Raw genomic sequence first — 16,925 nt, 5'->3', positions numbered from 1 at the left:
GGTCCTTCTCTTCCCAGCCCCTTGCTCACAGGGTCAAGAGCCCAGTGCTGCCAGCAGTGTGGAGCACAACCTGCTGTGCTGTGTCTGACCTGGAAGCCAGACGTGTCCTGGGCTGTACCAAAAGCAGCGCGGGCAGCAGCGTGAAGGGAAGGAATTCTGCCCCTCTGCTCTGGCGAGACCCACCTGGAGCGCTGCATCCAGCTCTGGGGCCCTCCACATAAGGCCATGGCCCCTTGCAGCAAGGCCAGCATGCTTTACCGTGAAGCTGGTAAAGGAGCCGGAGCACCTCCCCTACAAAGGCAGGCTGAGAAAGCAAGGGCTGCTCAGCGTGGAGGTTGTGTGGGGACCTCAAAGCACCTTCCAGTACCTGAAAGGGACCGACATGGAAGCTGGAAAGGACAGAAACTATAGCGACAGAACAGTGAGTAACGGGCACAAACTGAGAGACGGGAAATTCAGGTTGGATATTTGGAAAAAATTATTTCCTGTGAGGGTGGTAAAGCACCAGAACAGATTGTCCAGGAATGCGGATGCCCTGACCCTGGCAGTGCTCAAAGCCAGGCTGGGTGGGGCTTTGAGCAGCCTGGTCTGGTGGGCGGGAAGTCAGGACCGGATAATCCTTCCTGTTCCAACCCGTCCGCCCTCGGCGGCTCCGTGGGCGCTCAGCGGGCGGAGGAGGTGCCGCCCCGCCCTCCCGCGTGCCGCGCCGCACGTCGCCGCCCGCCCCGGCGCTCGCGCAGGCGCAGCAGCCCCGCCCCGCCCCGGTCCTCGCGCTGCCCGCGCCCGACCCGCGAGCGTCTCGCGTCACCCACCCCCCCCGCCCAAGCCCGGCGGCGGCTCGTGGGGCGCTGGCGCGCGCCCCAGCTGTTTCCGGCGCGCGGGGCAGGCGCAGGCGCAGTGCCGCGGCCGCGCGCCGCGGGTGTTGTCGTGCCGGGCCCCGCCGCCTCCCGCCCGCTCCGCCGGGGCGGCACCGCTCGTGAGGGCGCGGCCCCTGCCTGGCGCTCGGCGGCGGCCTGGGGGGAGGCGGGAGCGACTGTCCAGCAGGTACCGCCGCCAGGACGGCCCGCGTCGCCACCGGGTCGGGCCGCATTTCCTCCCGGTCGTGGGGCAATCTGAGGACGGGGGGAACACGATGAGCGCGTGCCGGGCACGCGGGGCTCGCTCGCGTAACGGAAGGTGGCCCGGGGACAGCGGGGCCCGGACTCGGTGCTTGTTTACGCCGCCGCTCTCGGCAGCGTTTCTGGGAAATGGCGCAAGGCAGGAACAGCGCCCGCGCCTGCCCCCAGGACAGCAGCCGCCCCCGTGCCTATATAGGCTGGCCCGGCCGTGGGGCCCGCAGCTCGGCTGCGCGGCGGTCACCCGGCGGGACAGGCGCAGCGTAGGCAGAGGAGACTGTAAGTACGGAGGGCGCTGCCGGCGGTCACCTCTGCTGTCACTGTGGAGTCGGCCTGCGCAGGAGTCGGCCTGCGTGCCTGTCTGGCAGCCCTTCTCAGCATTTGTCACAGGCACTGGAGAAGCCTGGGCTTGCTCTTTCGGCAAATAATGGATTTGCGCCTGCGGTATCAGCGCAACTCTGGTGTGCTGTGTAAAACGCTTCTCCACCAGTTGCACCTTTCTTTGCAGAGTAAGGATTATATCCTGCCTTTGGCTCATAGGATGGGCATGTTTCGTGCTCGAAGTGTTGGAGTCACTTCTCCTCCCCTCCCTTCTGTGAGGAATTCTGCTAAGGGATGGTTGTAATATAATGACATTTGAAACGTTGCATCTGCACCAGATAATTTGCTGAAGAAACAGCAATCAATTTTCTATATGTCACTGCTTTTGAGCAGTGTCACATATTGCTCAAGATGAGCTGAAACTGGCATTTAGGGAATAGTGTGTTGAAATGTTGGGGTGAGCTACCAAATGTCTTGAGCAGTAGATATTCCCATGAGATGATTTGATTTGATTTGATCGGAATGTTTATCTGTCTTTACCAAAAGGATACATAAGCTTCATCTGTTTTGAACAACTTTGTGATTTTAGTTAAACTTTTTTCTGGTTTGGGGTTTCCATTGTTGGTTTTTGTTTTGTTTTTTCTTTTTCAGACAGCACTACATTACGGGACTTATTTATTGACGCATATTTTTTGGAATGAAGTAGAAAGCAACATAGAAAAGGTGCAATTATTTATAAGTTATGACAGTTCATTTATCCTTGGACACATACCTAGTCTTTTTGATTAACCCAAAAAGTCTTTGGTGGAAGCAGAGAAACAAATACCTGTGTTTCTGTAGACCTAAAGCCTGCTGGAGGATAAATCATGCTGCACACCTGAGAGTTTTTCATACAAGTCAGCCTTGGTGTAAGTGGGCCAGGAGCAGAACGTTTTGGTATAACAAGTACATTTATAGCCATGAGTTTTTATACTACAGAGTTTCCAAACTTTTAACTTCTTCTTCTAAAGGACTTACAAGGGTGAGCATTCGCATGTCACGAATTAAGAATACTATAGAATCTGTTTCAAAGGCAGTGTCTGGCACTCACAGTGAACTGGTGTCACGGATAGCTCGATTAAAGTCCCACTCAGGTATTTCGGGTAAAACAAATAAAAGTAGTGCAGATGCAAATAACATCAGCACAAATCTAGAAAATGATAAACAAGTTACAGATGTCAGAAGTCAGGATGATTGCGACAGAGGCCCAGCTGCAAGGAAATCCACTTGTGCAAGTGAAAATTTGGAATCTTTGTTAGCAGGTTCAAGCAGCACTTCGCAAGAAACTCCAGAAGTTTCAGCATCTAGTAAAAACCACCTTTTTCATGTAAGCTACTTTTCTACAAATTTTGGAGAGACTTACAACTTCGTAGCTGATCATATCAACTCTTACTTTAATAATTCTCTTATGGAACAAGGAAGAAAAAAGAATGCTTTATTACAGGACTCTGAAAGTGAAGAGAAGAATAAGCTTGATTCATCAGCAAATACTGTAACAAGTGAAGAAAAGAGAGTGGATTCAGCAGGTACTTCAGCTCCTGAAGCAGAGACCTTGGGTACTGAAAAGACAAATACTGCCCTCCCGGTTTCCACTAAAAAAAGCATTGCAAACTTTCTTTCATATCCCAGTAACAGTGTGCAAGCTTTTGTAGACAGCTATATTGGTGGGCTGGTTCCAAAGTTAAGATCTGATACAAAAGTTGTTCCACCAGAAAAGAGTAAACAGCAAGAACAAGAAGTGTCTGAGAAGAGTGATGAGGACAAAACAAAAGAGGCCAAGACTGCAGAAGAGAGGGAAAAGCATCTCTCTCTTCAGAGAGAAAAGGCAAGTCTTCATTTAGTGTTAATTTATATATTATTTCTATGTATATTTTATACAAGTGTGTATATATGCTACACTAGTGTATATACCTATATTTAAGCATAGATAGACACACATTTACTTACATAGGTAACTACATACCTGTTCCTATACTTACATGCATATGTACACATACTTCTACATATTTATAAGTATTTCTACTTCCATATAAGTATATGTGTGGTTTTCCTGCCCACAGGAGGGAGGTTGGAACTAGATGATCTTTAAGGCCTCTTTCAACCCAGTGTTCTCTGATTCATTCTGTGCACTTTGATGAATAAGTGCATATGTAAAATTAAATAAATTTTTTAATAAATATGTATGCATACTACATGTAAACTTAGAAATATATTTATGTACTTAAAAATAGGTCTAGATACATCTGTGTATAAGTATTAAATGTTTTACGCAAGTATAGATATGTTTATATGTTTATATATAGTGTATATATATACACCTCTGTGTGTATGTGTTGTAGGTACATATATTTGGTTCATATATGCATAGAGTCCATAATATAGACAGATCTAGTTGTGCTATTTTTTAGTAGTTACAGTAATTTTACAGTTCATGGTTTGTCAGTGGTTTTAATACCAGAGAATTGCCCTGAAAATCCATCTGAATGAATACTGATGTGTTTGTTTGGTGTATTCTTTCTGTAAACTTTATTCAGTTTTCTACTAAATAAAGATTCAAAACATTTTTGTTGATGTTTTAAGCAGTACTTACTTGGAACCTGTAGGAGATCTGTAGTACGGCATGCTGTTCATTGCTTCTGAGAAATCTTAAAGTAACATGTTGAAATTAGTCTTGACAAATTTTACACATTTCTTAAGAGCAGTTTTATGTCGTCTGTTTGTCTTCTTTAGATCATTGCAAGAGTGAGTATTGATAACAGGACTCGAGCTTTAGTTCAAGCCATACGGAGATCCTCTAATCAAAGAGTCTGCATCAACAGGGTTGAAGAACTGACCTATCATCTTCTAGAATTTCCAGAGAGCAGAGGAGTTGCAATTAAGGTGCAAAGAGTTTTTATGCTTACATAAAAAACAATTTGACAAATGATGGATATAGAATAACATAAAACCTCCTTCTGTGCTTTTGTGGACTAGTCATATGTCCTATTTGCAAAGATTAAAAATTGAGTGTCAGCTTTTTAGCTAGTTCAAGTAGATTCATATACAAACTACTGGGCGTTTAGCTAAAGGCTCTTGAGATTGCAGTGTTTAATTTAGAAGCATACGGCATGGTCATGTGGATAGGTAGTATAGCTTTTTCCAGTGGTAGATAAAGGTCGTACACTGTGTCCTCCGTGGCAGTTGACCAGATGGGAATGTGCTGTACAGTTGATCTGTACATGCACAGTACTTTCTATGCTTGTTTACATGCTTTCTTCAAAAAGAGGTGGCAAGAGAACCATCAAATAAGTTCATGTAATCTAGTCCTACTTGTTTCCTTCCCTGCATTGAGAGGGCAGGAGGTAGGTGATAGGCTATTCTAGAAGTACTAGGTAAATCACAGCACCTGTCAACCTAGTGCCTTTTTCTATGAGATGTGACAAACCTGTGACAGAGATTGTGGAATTTCTGGGAAAGTAGCCTTTGGGAATGGAGTGCAAGCTGGATGAATCATCTGGGCAGGGTACAGGTCAGGCATTCACATAAACATTCGTGAATTACTTTATTATGGAAGAATGTATTCACTACTACCATTTTGATTGTAATACTGTATATCTTTGGGGTAATGTATATTTAAAAAATACTCTGTGTGAGAAAGTATTTTAAATTTTGTTTTGATATTAGTGTACTTAGAAGGCATTACACAGTTCTGGGGTTTTAACTGTACTTGGTGTGCTTCATACTTGAGTCTGCACTTGGCTGATGTGATACTAAGTCAATAAAACTAAACTGGTAAATGTAGCTTTCCTAGCTACATATTCCTAGCTATTTTCCTGGCTTCATATATAGCTATATATACAAAATATATTCATAATATTCAATATATATGCAAATAATATGCCAAATATATACATATCATCTTGATTGTTTAATTCTGATAGGTATTTACTATAGCAGTGAGGGGTGTAAAGCATAATATTGGCAATCTTTCTTTCCCTTGTTAGAGAAAGACATGGGTAAATACAGATTTGAATATGCTTTCTTCTAAGTTTAACTAGTATATTACTTTTATGCTTTAATGCCAAACTAGTAAATTTAAGAATGGATTCTTTTGGTTTAAACATACGGTTAGAGTGAAATATCCTTATATTTATCAACAGGAAAAATTAATCCCCTGCCTGCTGCGACTGAGACAGGCTAATGATGAAAGTCTTCAGGCTGCTGTTAGAGAAACTTTAGCTCTGATTGGTTATACAGACCCTGTGGAAGGCTGGGGAATTCGAATCCTCAGCATTGATGGAGGAGGAACAAGGTAAAATTTCTGGGGTTTTACATGCTTTTAACCTTTTTCATACTGCAACTGGAAGTAAAATTTCAGTCTCTCTTTGATAGATAAATGTACAAAGAGGCAATTTATGAGTTACATTTCTGTTACGTTTGACTGTCTGAGGGACGGGTATTGTTTTCTTATGCATTTCTGCTTGAATGGTGTTTGTTTTGGTGTGTTTTGCCATGCACAGTTGTCTCACTCTGTCCCAACAGAGTTCACATGGCTACATGCCAGATACTGTTTCATGCTGGAGGAGCACAAATCTGATGGTCTCTAATGCATCTCTCCCGTTATTTCAGATACACTGAATTGAAGCCAAGCAAACCCCACACTGGAAATTACTATGCCTCAGGGGACATTATATAGCCTTGTTAAGACCAAAATTTAAGTGCTATGTAGTGGGGATGCAGCCAAAATCTATCCTTAATCTGCATCCACAGAAACTGACCACCCAAGACTTTGCTGTAAAGTAATATGGCTCTAGCTGTTGAATACTCTATTTGGTATGCCTGAGTATGTCATTCATACTTAGTATTCATAATTATTTTTTAACTGTTGCTTGTTGAGTTCTGCTGCTCTTTTATTACCTGAAATATTCAGGATTTTTACTGTTGCAGTTACTCAAATTTAATTAGTTATAATGAAGCAAAGGTGATTGAAAAATTATTAGAGCTATGTAAGATAAGACTGCCATTGTACGTGAAGGGGAATTTTGTGTTTCAGGGGTTTAGTTGCGCTTCAGACTCTACGGAAACTAGAAGAACTAACTGGAAAGCCGGTTCATCAACTTTTTGACTACATCTGTGGTGTAAGCACAGGTAATTATTAAGCCACAAGTTGGAGTTTTGCTATCAACATAGTAAAAGAACATCTGAGAATAAGTATAGATTTTGCAGTTTCTGACTTAGGGTGTGAGCTGGGAAAGTACAGTTGTGACTTCTAGAATCTTTTCTTCTGGATTAGATCTTTGGGTAGTTCATGATAAACTTTTGGCTTCATACTGATTTGTTGTTATTTCAATTTACATGAAATCTTTGATTTGCATGCAGAAACCATTATCTTTGGTATTTATGGAGCTTTACAGACTACTAAGGTAATATCCCTCAGGAATTGAAACTGGTCTCCTTTACTAAGTTAACAGCAATGTTTCATCTTTCTTAATTACCTGCCAGAAAGACAGAATGTGCCTTGTAGCAAGATCTTGAGTGACCTAAATTAGAGGAAGTGGTCAGTGCTGTGGTGCCCTCTGTTCATATTGGTCTGTACAGGCTGGAGAAATGGCTTGGCAGGTTCAGTAAAGCCAACTATAAAGCCCTCCATCTGAGGTTGGCTGATGGCCTAGAAACCAGCTTTGCAGAAAAGGACCTGGTCTTGATTGGAACAAGTTGGATGTGAATCATCAATGTACTCTAGAACAAAGAAAGCTGACCTTTGGCTTGCATGGACAAGAATGTACCCAACAATTTAAGGGTCTCTGTCTGCAAATGTCTTGTTATGGGCTCCTCTGAAAGCCCTTAATCTTTTGGGCATGTTTTTGTACACAATGGGTGAATCTGGCAGAGAGCCAAGTAGATGATTAGGGGACTGGAGTTCATGACATGTAAAGGAGAGTGTACAAAAACTGGTTTTATTTGGCATTGAGAAGGCTAAGGCTAGGCCTTTATCCTAGTTCAGCTAATGGGAAAATGAAGAAAAGATGGATCTAGAATAATTTTGAAGGTGAACAGTCATAGGAGAAAAGCCAACAGACAAGCTGGAATATGGGAAGTTATAATTGGGTATGGGATCATGTTTTTCTTGCAGGGATGGTCAGACACTGGAAGAAGTTGCCTGCACAGGTTTTGTAATCTCCATCCATGGAGATTGGCTGAGCATAGTCCTGAGTAACCTATTAATTATACCTGTTGGAACAGGAGGTTGGACTAGATAATGTGTACAGGTCTCTCCCAGACTTAATTACTCCTGTGACTCAAATGATAAGTTACTCCTCCCTAGCAAGCAGGAAGCATAAGTTTCTCCTTCAAAGACAGTAATCTCCTTCAGAAATTGTTAGACCAGGTAACAGCACAATAACAATTTCTAACATAGGAGGTATGCTGTAGTTTTCTAGTGCAGTTTTCTTTAGAAACCCACATTCTTCAAATTTTTTGCTATACTTATATTCTATACAGTTTAATTCAGAAATTATATTAAACCTAGAACACCATGAGTAGATAATGTGTTTCGAGAGATTTGCTTAACAGACTCAGAATAGTGGAGGAAAATGTTTAGGTCTCTTAGACAGAATTTGTAGACACAATATAGTTCCCTACTTTACATTTTTAATAGTCTTCCAAATAAACCCTGCGTTGGTTAGTTTAGCAGTAAGTGGTTGTTTCTTTGGAAGATGGTTTCCCTACAAAATACTTCTCCAGTGTCATCTTCAATCATAATAAAGGTGTTTTACTTTGGCTAGAGATGCCTCATGTTCTTAATTTTCTCCCACTACTGTCACTAGAACTAACTTTGTTTTTAATTCTTCTGGAAATTTTGAGATTTATGACTGCTAGTAAGTACTTAGCATATTATTTTAAATTTTTTTTACAAAATTAAACTTTTGTCTGCAGTTTTCCAGCTTGCAATAATAAATGAGAAAACATGTCTGGGTGAGGTTGTGCATGTCTGCCAGCACTGCTGGCAGTTCTGTTTGTATTGACACTACATATGCTGATAGTCTTGCAGCTGAATGAATTGTGCTTTACAAGAGTGATGGATTAGGTGATAGAAAGAATGCCTCTTGTGCACTGCACTTCTCTTTTCTGCTGCAGTTTTTGTATTTCTTATTACTGTTTTTCTCTTTTGCCTTTGAAGTTTAGAAATGCCCTTCCTGTGTATTCAGCATCACTGTCTTTGTAGTTAGCTTCCCTGTGCTTCTCTTCATTGGGGGTCAGAGAGTGTAAATGTGGGCAGTCACAGAGGAAGATCATTGCAATGATGCTGTAATAGGTCCTGCATACTTTGAATTTGCTCACCAAAGTAGCAAATGTGTGATAGTGTAGAACTGGTACTGGAGAGTTTAGAGGAAGAAAATGTAGCAGACGATTTGCATGACGTAGGGAAATGGTGTTTCTCTGGTGCTAGGTGTTAACTCTGCCTCGAATACAGGCATCTGGTGGTTTGGCAGTTTAGAAAATTTCCCTTGATGAAACTTTGTGACAAGCAGGCTTAGGTTGCCTTAAGCATGTGTGCTACCTTTTTAGGAAGCTGAGACCATCGATCCACAAATGCTGTTATCACAGTGGTGGGTGTTGTAAGAATGAAAAAGGGCTTGGAAGTCATGTTTCCTTTAAAGCCATCTGTAGCTTCCTACATGTAGTTTTTTCTGCACATGCGTTATATTCAAGTCTATGGCATTTATTTCCAGACTGAAAAAATCATGTGTCCTAATTATTCCTAATGCTCAATTACATGTTCTCACAGTGTGGCACAACTAGATTTAAAGGTTATATGCATCCCTTTTAGTTTAATATGTCTAAGAATTGTAGTAATGCATTAATTGTGTTTTTCCACAGTCCTTTTAATGGTATTTAGCAGCAGTGCTTTTTGAATGCTGTTATTTTGTTCCTACAAGGGTAGGTCATAATTTTTTGTAGGTATACACTAGATGGCAGCATGTATGAAACTAATTATAAGTGGTTGCAACCAAATGTAATCCAAACTACTGAAATCTGCTTTATTTTTACAGAATTTTCCTAGAATACATCTCTACTGACTTAAGAATTTGCATGGTAGAAAATAATGCTCAAAATAAATTTTTAATACCACAGCAAAGATTTCTTTTACTTATTTCTCTTTCCACGTAAAGTAGTATATTTCATTTGCTTTCTGCCATATGCTTGTTGTAATCTACAAAATGAAATAATGTAATTTTTCAACTTCTCATATTCCTGTTTTTGAAAAGAGACTTTTTCTACCTTGTATATGTTCTTTTAAAACATGGTTTGTGATCTCTGACCAGGAATTTAGTGATATAAATATCAATTGATCTTGCTGTTTCAAGACAGATATTCTGTTAAACAATGAACTATGCTCATAATTCATCTTTGTAATCTTACTCCAGGATGCATTTTACATTGCAAAATATTTTTTTTTTCCAGGAGCTATATTAGCTTTTATGTTGGGGTTGTTCCATATCCCCCTGGATGATTGTGAAGAGCTGTACCATAAGTTAGGATCAGATGTTTTTAAGCAGAATGTCATTGTTGGAACAGTCAAAATGGGCTGGAACCACGCCTTTTATGACAGTGATATATGGGAAAAAATGCTCAAGTAAGTAGAAGATGATCAGGTGAAATATAGTTAGTGCAATGTCTGAGTGCATTTGTTTTTGTCATTGCTTCACTGGTGTGCAGATTCTTAACTAGAAAGGATTAATTTATACTCTCATTCTTTTGAAATAGCTGTTTTCATATTTAGCAAAATGTTGAAAGCTTTTAATGTAATGATTTGTGTTTCTGGGGAATAAAGTAAGCTTTACTGCACTGATTTCTGATTATATTCCTGTATGCTTGCCAGCTCTGCTTGATCTGACTCATTACAGATTTGCTACAGATTTTACTAGCCACCTGCTGTGCCCTTTTTTCTTAAAGGAGATTGGTGAGAAATGAAATAATGTAGTGTAGTAGGGATTTTTTAATGTTTGCTACTATATTGGAGGCCTTTGTCCATTGCCACTTTATTTGAAAGGGAAATGTAAAGGTTGCAATGAAAAATTATCTGCAGTGTCAGAGTTGCCTGGGAAGTGTATTCATATGCACTGATGGCTATTCAGGAAAAGCCACTAGAAAGAATTATTATATTACAAGTTTTATTTCTTACTTTTATTCATCTGTATTTGTATTGAAAGTTCAATTGTTTATAATTTTGAGCAAACTAATGTCATAGTTTCCCAACCAGCATAAGTTAACCCCACCACTGAAAGACCTGACACAATGTTTTCTGACAGAAAATGTAAAATGGTAAAAGGTTCCTTCTAATAAGTAATAAGTTACAGTGGGAACGTGATGACTCTGTTCTGTGGGATTAAAAGAGTTTTTATGACATAACAGTGGGAATACCAGTGCTGTCTGAATTCTAAGCATCTTACTTCTTTGATGAAGTGGGGAGAGGAGCTTCTAAGCACTTTTTCTCTGTGCCCTTGCATATTTTTAGAAATAAATACATTTATCAAATCAATATAATGAGTTTTGCTTCTCAGATATCTGAAAGTCTATTTTTAGAAATTAGATTTTTCTCTGTCTTCCCTCATTACTTTTCCAATTAAAAGAAGCCTTGTGAAAATCACAATACCCTCATGTGAAAGTATTTTACATGCCTTTAATTAAAATACTGTTGTTTTTCTGCAGCTTCATGTAGCACATGAAGGAGGTAAAGAATTTTACTCCTGTGCAATAGAGGCACAGGTAATTAATGTATTATCCATAGAGTAAATTAAAAATTAAGTGTGCTGAACAACGAATGACTTCTTGGTGACCTGCAATGTTGAAGGGAGATGGTATGCCTGAACAGCATTTTGTTGAAGGGATTCCTAGAGGCTTCCCTGTGGTGTGGGGGCCTGGAGCTAAGAAGGGAATTGTAAGGTTATATAGTATCTCTTTACAGCAATATTGAAGGTCAGGTCTAACATTGTCATAGCATGGGGAGACTGTTTTATGTTTTGCTTTGAATTTAAAAGCATTATTATTGTGCTGTGTGCATTTTTGTAGTTCAAATGGTAATTTGTCAGCCTTGCTTGAAATAGGAACAATCCATTGACAATGTGCAGACACGTAATACGTGTTTAGTCTTAGCACAATATCAGTGGTGGTATTTTCTGTCAGAAGGTATTCTTGCTGAAAGTAATTAAGTTGATGTTTCATCAGGTTAGTGTTCCATGCATTCGTGGGGTATATTATAAATTGCATTTCAGAAAATGACAACTATTTTTGGTTAACTGACATGTTATTCATTGGTATGGTTTCATTGGTTTATTCATTGGGAATTGGTTTAATGTGTTCTGTGTGTGTCTGTTTTAACTCCTTTTATGTATGTCTTTAGTTGCAATTTGAGGGTCGGTTTTAGTAATTTACATTATGCGGAAGATTTTACTTACAGCTTATCAATGCATGTAATGCTACATTGAATTGCATTTGTAAGAACCTGGCTTATAGTTCCAACTTCTCTGATTTCTTTTGACTGTTGTTGACATACACAATTTTCTTCTTGCATGCTGTCTTAAGAAACTACTGGAGAAATTTGGTGAGCAGCTAGGGGTTTTCACAAGCTAGCTGAAACCTCATGTTGGGAATTTATAGTCTTGAGAAGCAATCAATCACTACGGAGCATAAGATAAAAATTACATGTTCTCTTTTCATAGGAAAATGGATAATGCATGTGTTTGAGAATTATTAATTAATATTAGAATTATTACTCTAGTAATAACACTTGAGTATTTATTTTGCTGAGTGAAATATAAATTGACACTCTTCTCTAGTGACTAGATGGGCAGCACATTCCATCCCAGTGCATGGCATAAAAGGCTCTGTGGTTTGGTAAAGATGTCAGTTTCCTGGTACTACTGTTGTTGTCAGAAGAGGATAAAAGTTACAGTTTTGCCTTTTGCATTGAGTGCTCTTTCTCCAGAGTATTTGCATCACTGCTGTAGCCCATTAGAATGTTTCTTCCAGCAGATGGTTGGCAATATGTTCTTCATAGAATTATTGAAATAAGTGTTGCAATATTAGTGACCTAAAGGAATGAAAGAGCAATGTTTGTGAAAGAGACTCATTTAAGTAGGTCATGTCTAGAGGACATAGGTCACAGACAGACACAAACAAAGTAGATACATGGAAAAATAGGATGGCACAAGAAATTATGTGTAAAGTAATAACCAATGAGTGGAACAATGTAAAATGCTTACAGGATATAAAGTAACTTTAATATCAAAAGTGATTTTGGTCTGTTTTCACAGACAGTTTAATGAAACAACTGTATGCTTGTGTTCAAACAATATGATTCAGTGTGTGGCAGCTGGGATTGAAAATGCAAAAAATACTATAGTGCCATTATATTAATTTACAATACAGTTTCATTTAAAATATTTACAGTCCTGATTTCCCCATTTTAGAGACTATTTCTGTTGCAAGATTGGGGAAAAAGTAGCCAGTGACCTAAAGACAACACACATTAGGAGCCACATCAGTAGCACACATCATTAACAAAAGCAAAAAAGTTAAAGTGGTCCTTTGAGATTGTAAGAGTTACCAGTTTCTTCTTTTCTTTGATAACAGGGGACTATTCAATAGAATTAAAATTAGAAGACTTTATTTTTTAACACAGTATGTGAATAAACTGTGGAATTACTTCTGCTGTGGCTTTGTAAAAGAAAATTGAGCAGTTAGACAAATACATTTATTTAATACGCAATTACTATTAATGCTAGCAATAGAACTAAAATGTGAAGGTCATATTAAACTTTTCTCCTTAGACTGTAATGTCTGAAGCTGCACAGTAGTTTAACTACTCTGGAGTATCAGTTTCTGGCCTTCATAAAAAACAGGATGTGATGAGATAGTTATTCAGTTCAATGGTTCCCATAATTAAGCAGAGGATATTGCTTATGCATTTTTTTAATCTTTGCATTTGGGGTTTGGGAAAAAATACCTAATGCAGACATTTCAGAAGTAGATGAAAGTGATGCAAATCAGCAGATGTCTTTGATATCTCACCTCTGTCAGTCTCATTTCTTTTATACCTACTTCATGGTTCTGTGTGCCTTCATCTCCTTCTGTAATCAGTTAGTGAGTGCAGACGTCAGTCTTCCCCTTCAGGCTGGTGATTCTGAGACTAGAAACAATGCAAAAATAAAACAGTGCTACTGGTACAAGAATTGTGTCAGCGGGAGTTTTCCATCATAGGACTGGAGCCTGCCTTCCTTCCTTCTTCCCTGTCAGGGACATGTATGCAGCCATCCTTCAAGCACAAATATCCACTAGAAGAGCCGCAAATTGTCCTAATTGCACATACAGTCTGCATGGAGGACTGCTGCTGCGGTAGCCTTTTAAGCTTCTTTTATCTTCTGACCTGCGTAGATTGATAATGGTGGTGATTTTAATAGTGGAAGCGCTACTCCCTCCTGTCATGGATGCAAGCTGTAGATGGATGATCTCATAACAGCAGCATGTGGAATATCTTTTCTTAAAAAGTGTGGCAGTATGGAAAACTGTCATTGCAGAGTGAGTTAGATGCACCACCAGTGTTTGGGTGGGCTGTGTTCTAGGGGAGGAAGAAAGCTTGCTGATTTAAAGAAAAGCGTGTTTGGAATCATTATGGGTGACCACCCACTCTGTAGGAGTTCTATACCTTTATTGTAAGCAAATCAGTGTTGAAGTATATGATGAGCTGAGATTACTGGCTAGTATGGTAATTTGCTCCAGTCTCCTCTGCTGTGCAGAAGGGCTATCTTCTAGTTAGCAACAGGAATACTGACCCTGATATGATGAGAAATTACAATGCAGACCATGAGTGTGATTTATAAAAATGTATTTATGTGAAAAAATATCACCTCAAAAAAGAACGGTAAATGCATATTGGATTAGTGTTATGGAAGACTACATGTAGATGTTTTAACTTTCTTCTAAATCACATGGAATGCCATCTTTCTGTCTGTAGCTTTTGTTCCTGTACTACTTACTAGAATGTACTACAGAAGAATGCTTTTCCTTTACTGTAGAAGCACTTAATGATTCCTAAATGTAGCAAAGTATTTTGCCTAACTATGTAATTGAGTAATCCTAATGATTTATGGTTAAATATGTGAACTGAGTACCTTAAATTAAGATCTCTTCACTTTTCAGACTTATTTCCAACAGACTAGAAGGTTTGAAATATCCATTCAATCCATTGAAGTCAATTGTAGAAATCTGATTGTTCAAGTGAAATACAAACATTGCTTCTTTTAAATGCAAAGGTCTCAGAAATAAGGATGATAAAAATACATGTCTTTTTCATACTAAACCGATGGAGCATTTTCAATTTTTTATACTTTCTTGTAGAGAAAAAATGGGCTCAAATCTTATGATTGAAACTGCAAGAAAGTCCAAATGTCCAAAGGTAAGTACTGTTTTCTAAGGTAAATACTAATTGTATATTTCACAAGTACTTCTAAGAGTTCTGAGTAAATTCTATACCTAGAAGAATATTGGATAGACAGCATGAATGTTGAAGGGCTCTTTAGGTTTCCATATGTGATAACCCATGCTTTTAAAGGATAAAAATGAATTAGATGCTTAACTTTTGTCAGCAGTTTCTCATATTGTTCATACTTCTTGTTGGAATATATTGCAGAGATGTTAAAAAGAAGCCCTGTAAGCGTAGAAATACCGGGTCAACATTTTGGGGTTGTGCAAAGCTTGGTTTTTTCATGTAAGAATTCCAGTGTCTGGAGATCCAGTCATGTCAGCTGTCATCTGTGTTACTGTCTTGTAAGAGGACAGAGTTTTTTTCTCACTTTGTTTGGAGTACCTGTTTTTCTCCAGTCATGTTTTTGGGCCCCAGGACCTCTTCTCTTCTTGTATGATAGAAAAGGCAGCAAGACATAGGAGGGGTGTTAGATACAGCAGCAGCACAAGAGTGAAAGATGAGAAAGCATGAGTATTTTATTTTTGGTGAAGGATAGGGTGTGAAGAAAGAAGAGAAATATAATAGGATATATTTCAGAACAATCTGTAATTAACAGGTGTTTTGGTGTCATAGCACTATATTCAAAGCTTTACTGTTAAATGGAAGATATTCACATTTTTCTAAACATAGAAACATGTGCCTTACTGACTGCGTTCCTAGTCCATGTCTAAAACAAGGACATGAAAAGGCTGGTGTGGTATGTTGCTTTCTGAGAGAGAAGCTATCCTATGTTGACTTGAAAGTTATCTTTGAACCGGGATCTTTGGCTTCCTTCCATGTTCTTCAGTAATAAAATGTGAATATAAATAGAGTTGAAACTAGCTGTTCCCAGTAATCACTTTATAGTGCTGTCAGTGGTGGCACTCTACAAGGCACAGCAAAGTCAAAATAAAACATGCAGTTCTGTGCTCTGCTGCTGTTAAATTCATGGCAAGATGGGTTTTTCCAGAAGGTGCTGAAACTTAGACATAGACTGCTGTACATGGGTATTGCCAAAAATGAAAGTATCCTTTTAATAAGTTTTCTATTAAATTTTCTGAAGTTATTTTTCTTACTGCTTCTGGTAGTGCTTAGAATTAAACCCTCCTTTTGAGAAAAACAGGAAACTTTTCCTCCATCAAATGATGGAGCTCAAATCAGTTTTGCTTTTGCATTGTAACATGGAAGTTATACTTTTGTTTCCTCTAAGGATGAATTTACAGTGAATAAAATTATTTAAATTAAGTAGCTGAAGAGTGAAAAAGCATATAGTGATATCAGTATATGCTTATGATAGTGCCATTGAGTAACATTGCATGAAAACACCCTACTCTTTTAAACAGTAAACAAGATGGAATTGAACACCCACTTGGCTGCTAAAGAGGGTTGTTTCCGACTGTGCCAGCCAAGCTGGCTGCATCACCTCTGAAGGCCTTGTACATTCTAACACTCATCCATAACTACATGTACTCTCTCTTTGTGGTTAGATCTGTAAGATACATTCCTAGTTGGGGCTTTTTCAATGGAAATACCATTTTGGCTTTTCACGTAGATAAATATATGTGATTTCTGTTATTGACATTTCAGTATCCTTACCAAAAAACCTTGAAAGACTTACGCTTGACTCTTGTGCAGCAGAGATTGTTACTACAATTCTTTAACTCCAGTTGCAATATTAAGTAATTATTTTCCTGGAGAAAGAAATTGACTGACAGTTCTGACATTCATATTTAATGGCATTGTTGTATTGCTGGTTACAGACTTCTGAGAATTAAATACTATTCCAAAAGGAAAAGTATTTAAAAATCATATAGTTGACATAGCATTTTGTTTTAATATCATGCATATTCATAGAAACAGAATAGCCAGTGGAAACAATTAATTGCAGGTTAAAAATAGCATTTTCTTTAGGGATTTGGGTCTCTTGTTTGTGTTTTACTTTCACTTTTTAAAATTTAGACATT

The 16,925-nt window shown here is 39.0% G+C and overlaps 1 protein-coding gene across 3 annotated transcripts in view; it reads left to right on the top strand.

The window, feature by feature from the left end:
• The first annotated feature begins 915 nt into the window (after positions 1–915).
• LOC131573317 (calcium-independent phospholipase A2-gamma-like) overlaps positions 916–16,925 on the top strand; it is a 37,725-nt gene continuing 21,715 nt past the window's right edge. The window contains exons 1-7 of one of the 3 annotated variants that reach the window (XM_058827166.1): positions 916–1,044; positions 2,088–3,300; positions 4,206–4,355; positions 5,615–5,766; positions 6,508–6,602; positions 9,921–10,092; positions 14,856–14,913. In XM_058827166.1, the coding sequence (XP_058683149.1) occupies positions 2,179–3,300; positions 4,206–4,355; positions 5,615–5,766; positions 6,508–6,602; positions 9,921–10,092; positions 14,856–14,913 (1,749 nt within the window). In that variant the 5' untranslated portion in view covers positions 916–1,044; positions 2,088–2,178. Of the gene's footprint in view, positions 1,045–1,197; positions 1,395–1,450; positions 1,625–2,087; positions 3,301–4,205; positions 4,356–5,614; positions 5,767–6,507; positions 6,603–9,920; positions 10,093–14,855; positions 14,914–16,925 lie in introns of those variants that run through there. The other 2 variants (XM_058827165.1, XM_058827167.1) reach the window with 2 other exon arrangements.

The sequence above is a fragment of the Poecile atricapillus genome, chromosome Z, assembly GCF_030490865.1.
Source record: "Poecile atricapillus isolate bPoeAtr1 chromosome Z, bPoeAtr1.hap1, whole genome shotgun sequence".
NCBI classification, from domain to species: Eukaryota; Metazoa; Chordata; class Aves; order Passeriformes; family Paridae; genus Poecile; species Poecile atricapillus.
This window is presented reverse-complemented; position numbering and strand designations above follow the sequence as displayed.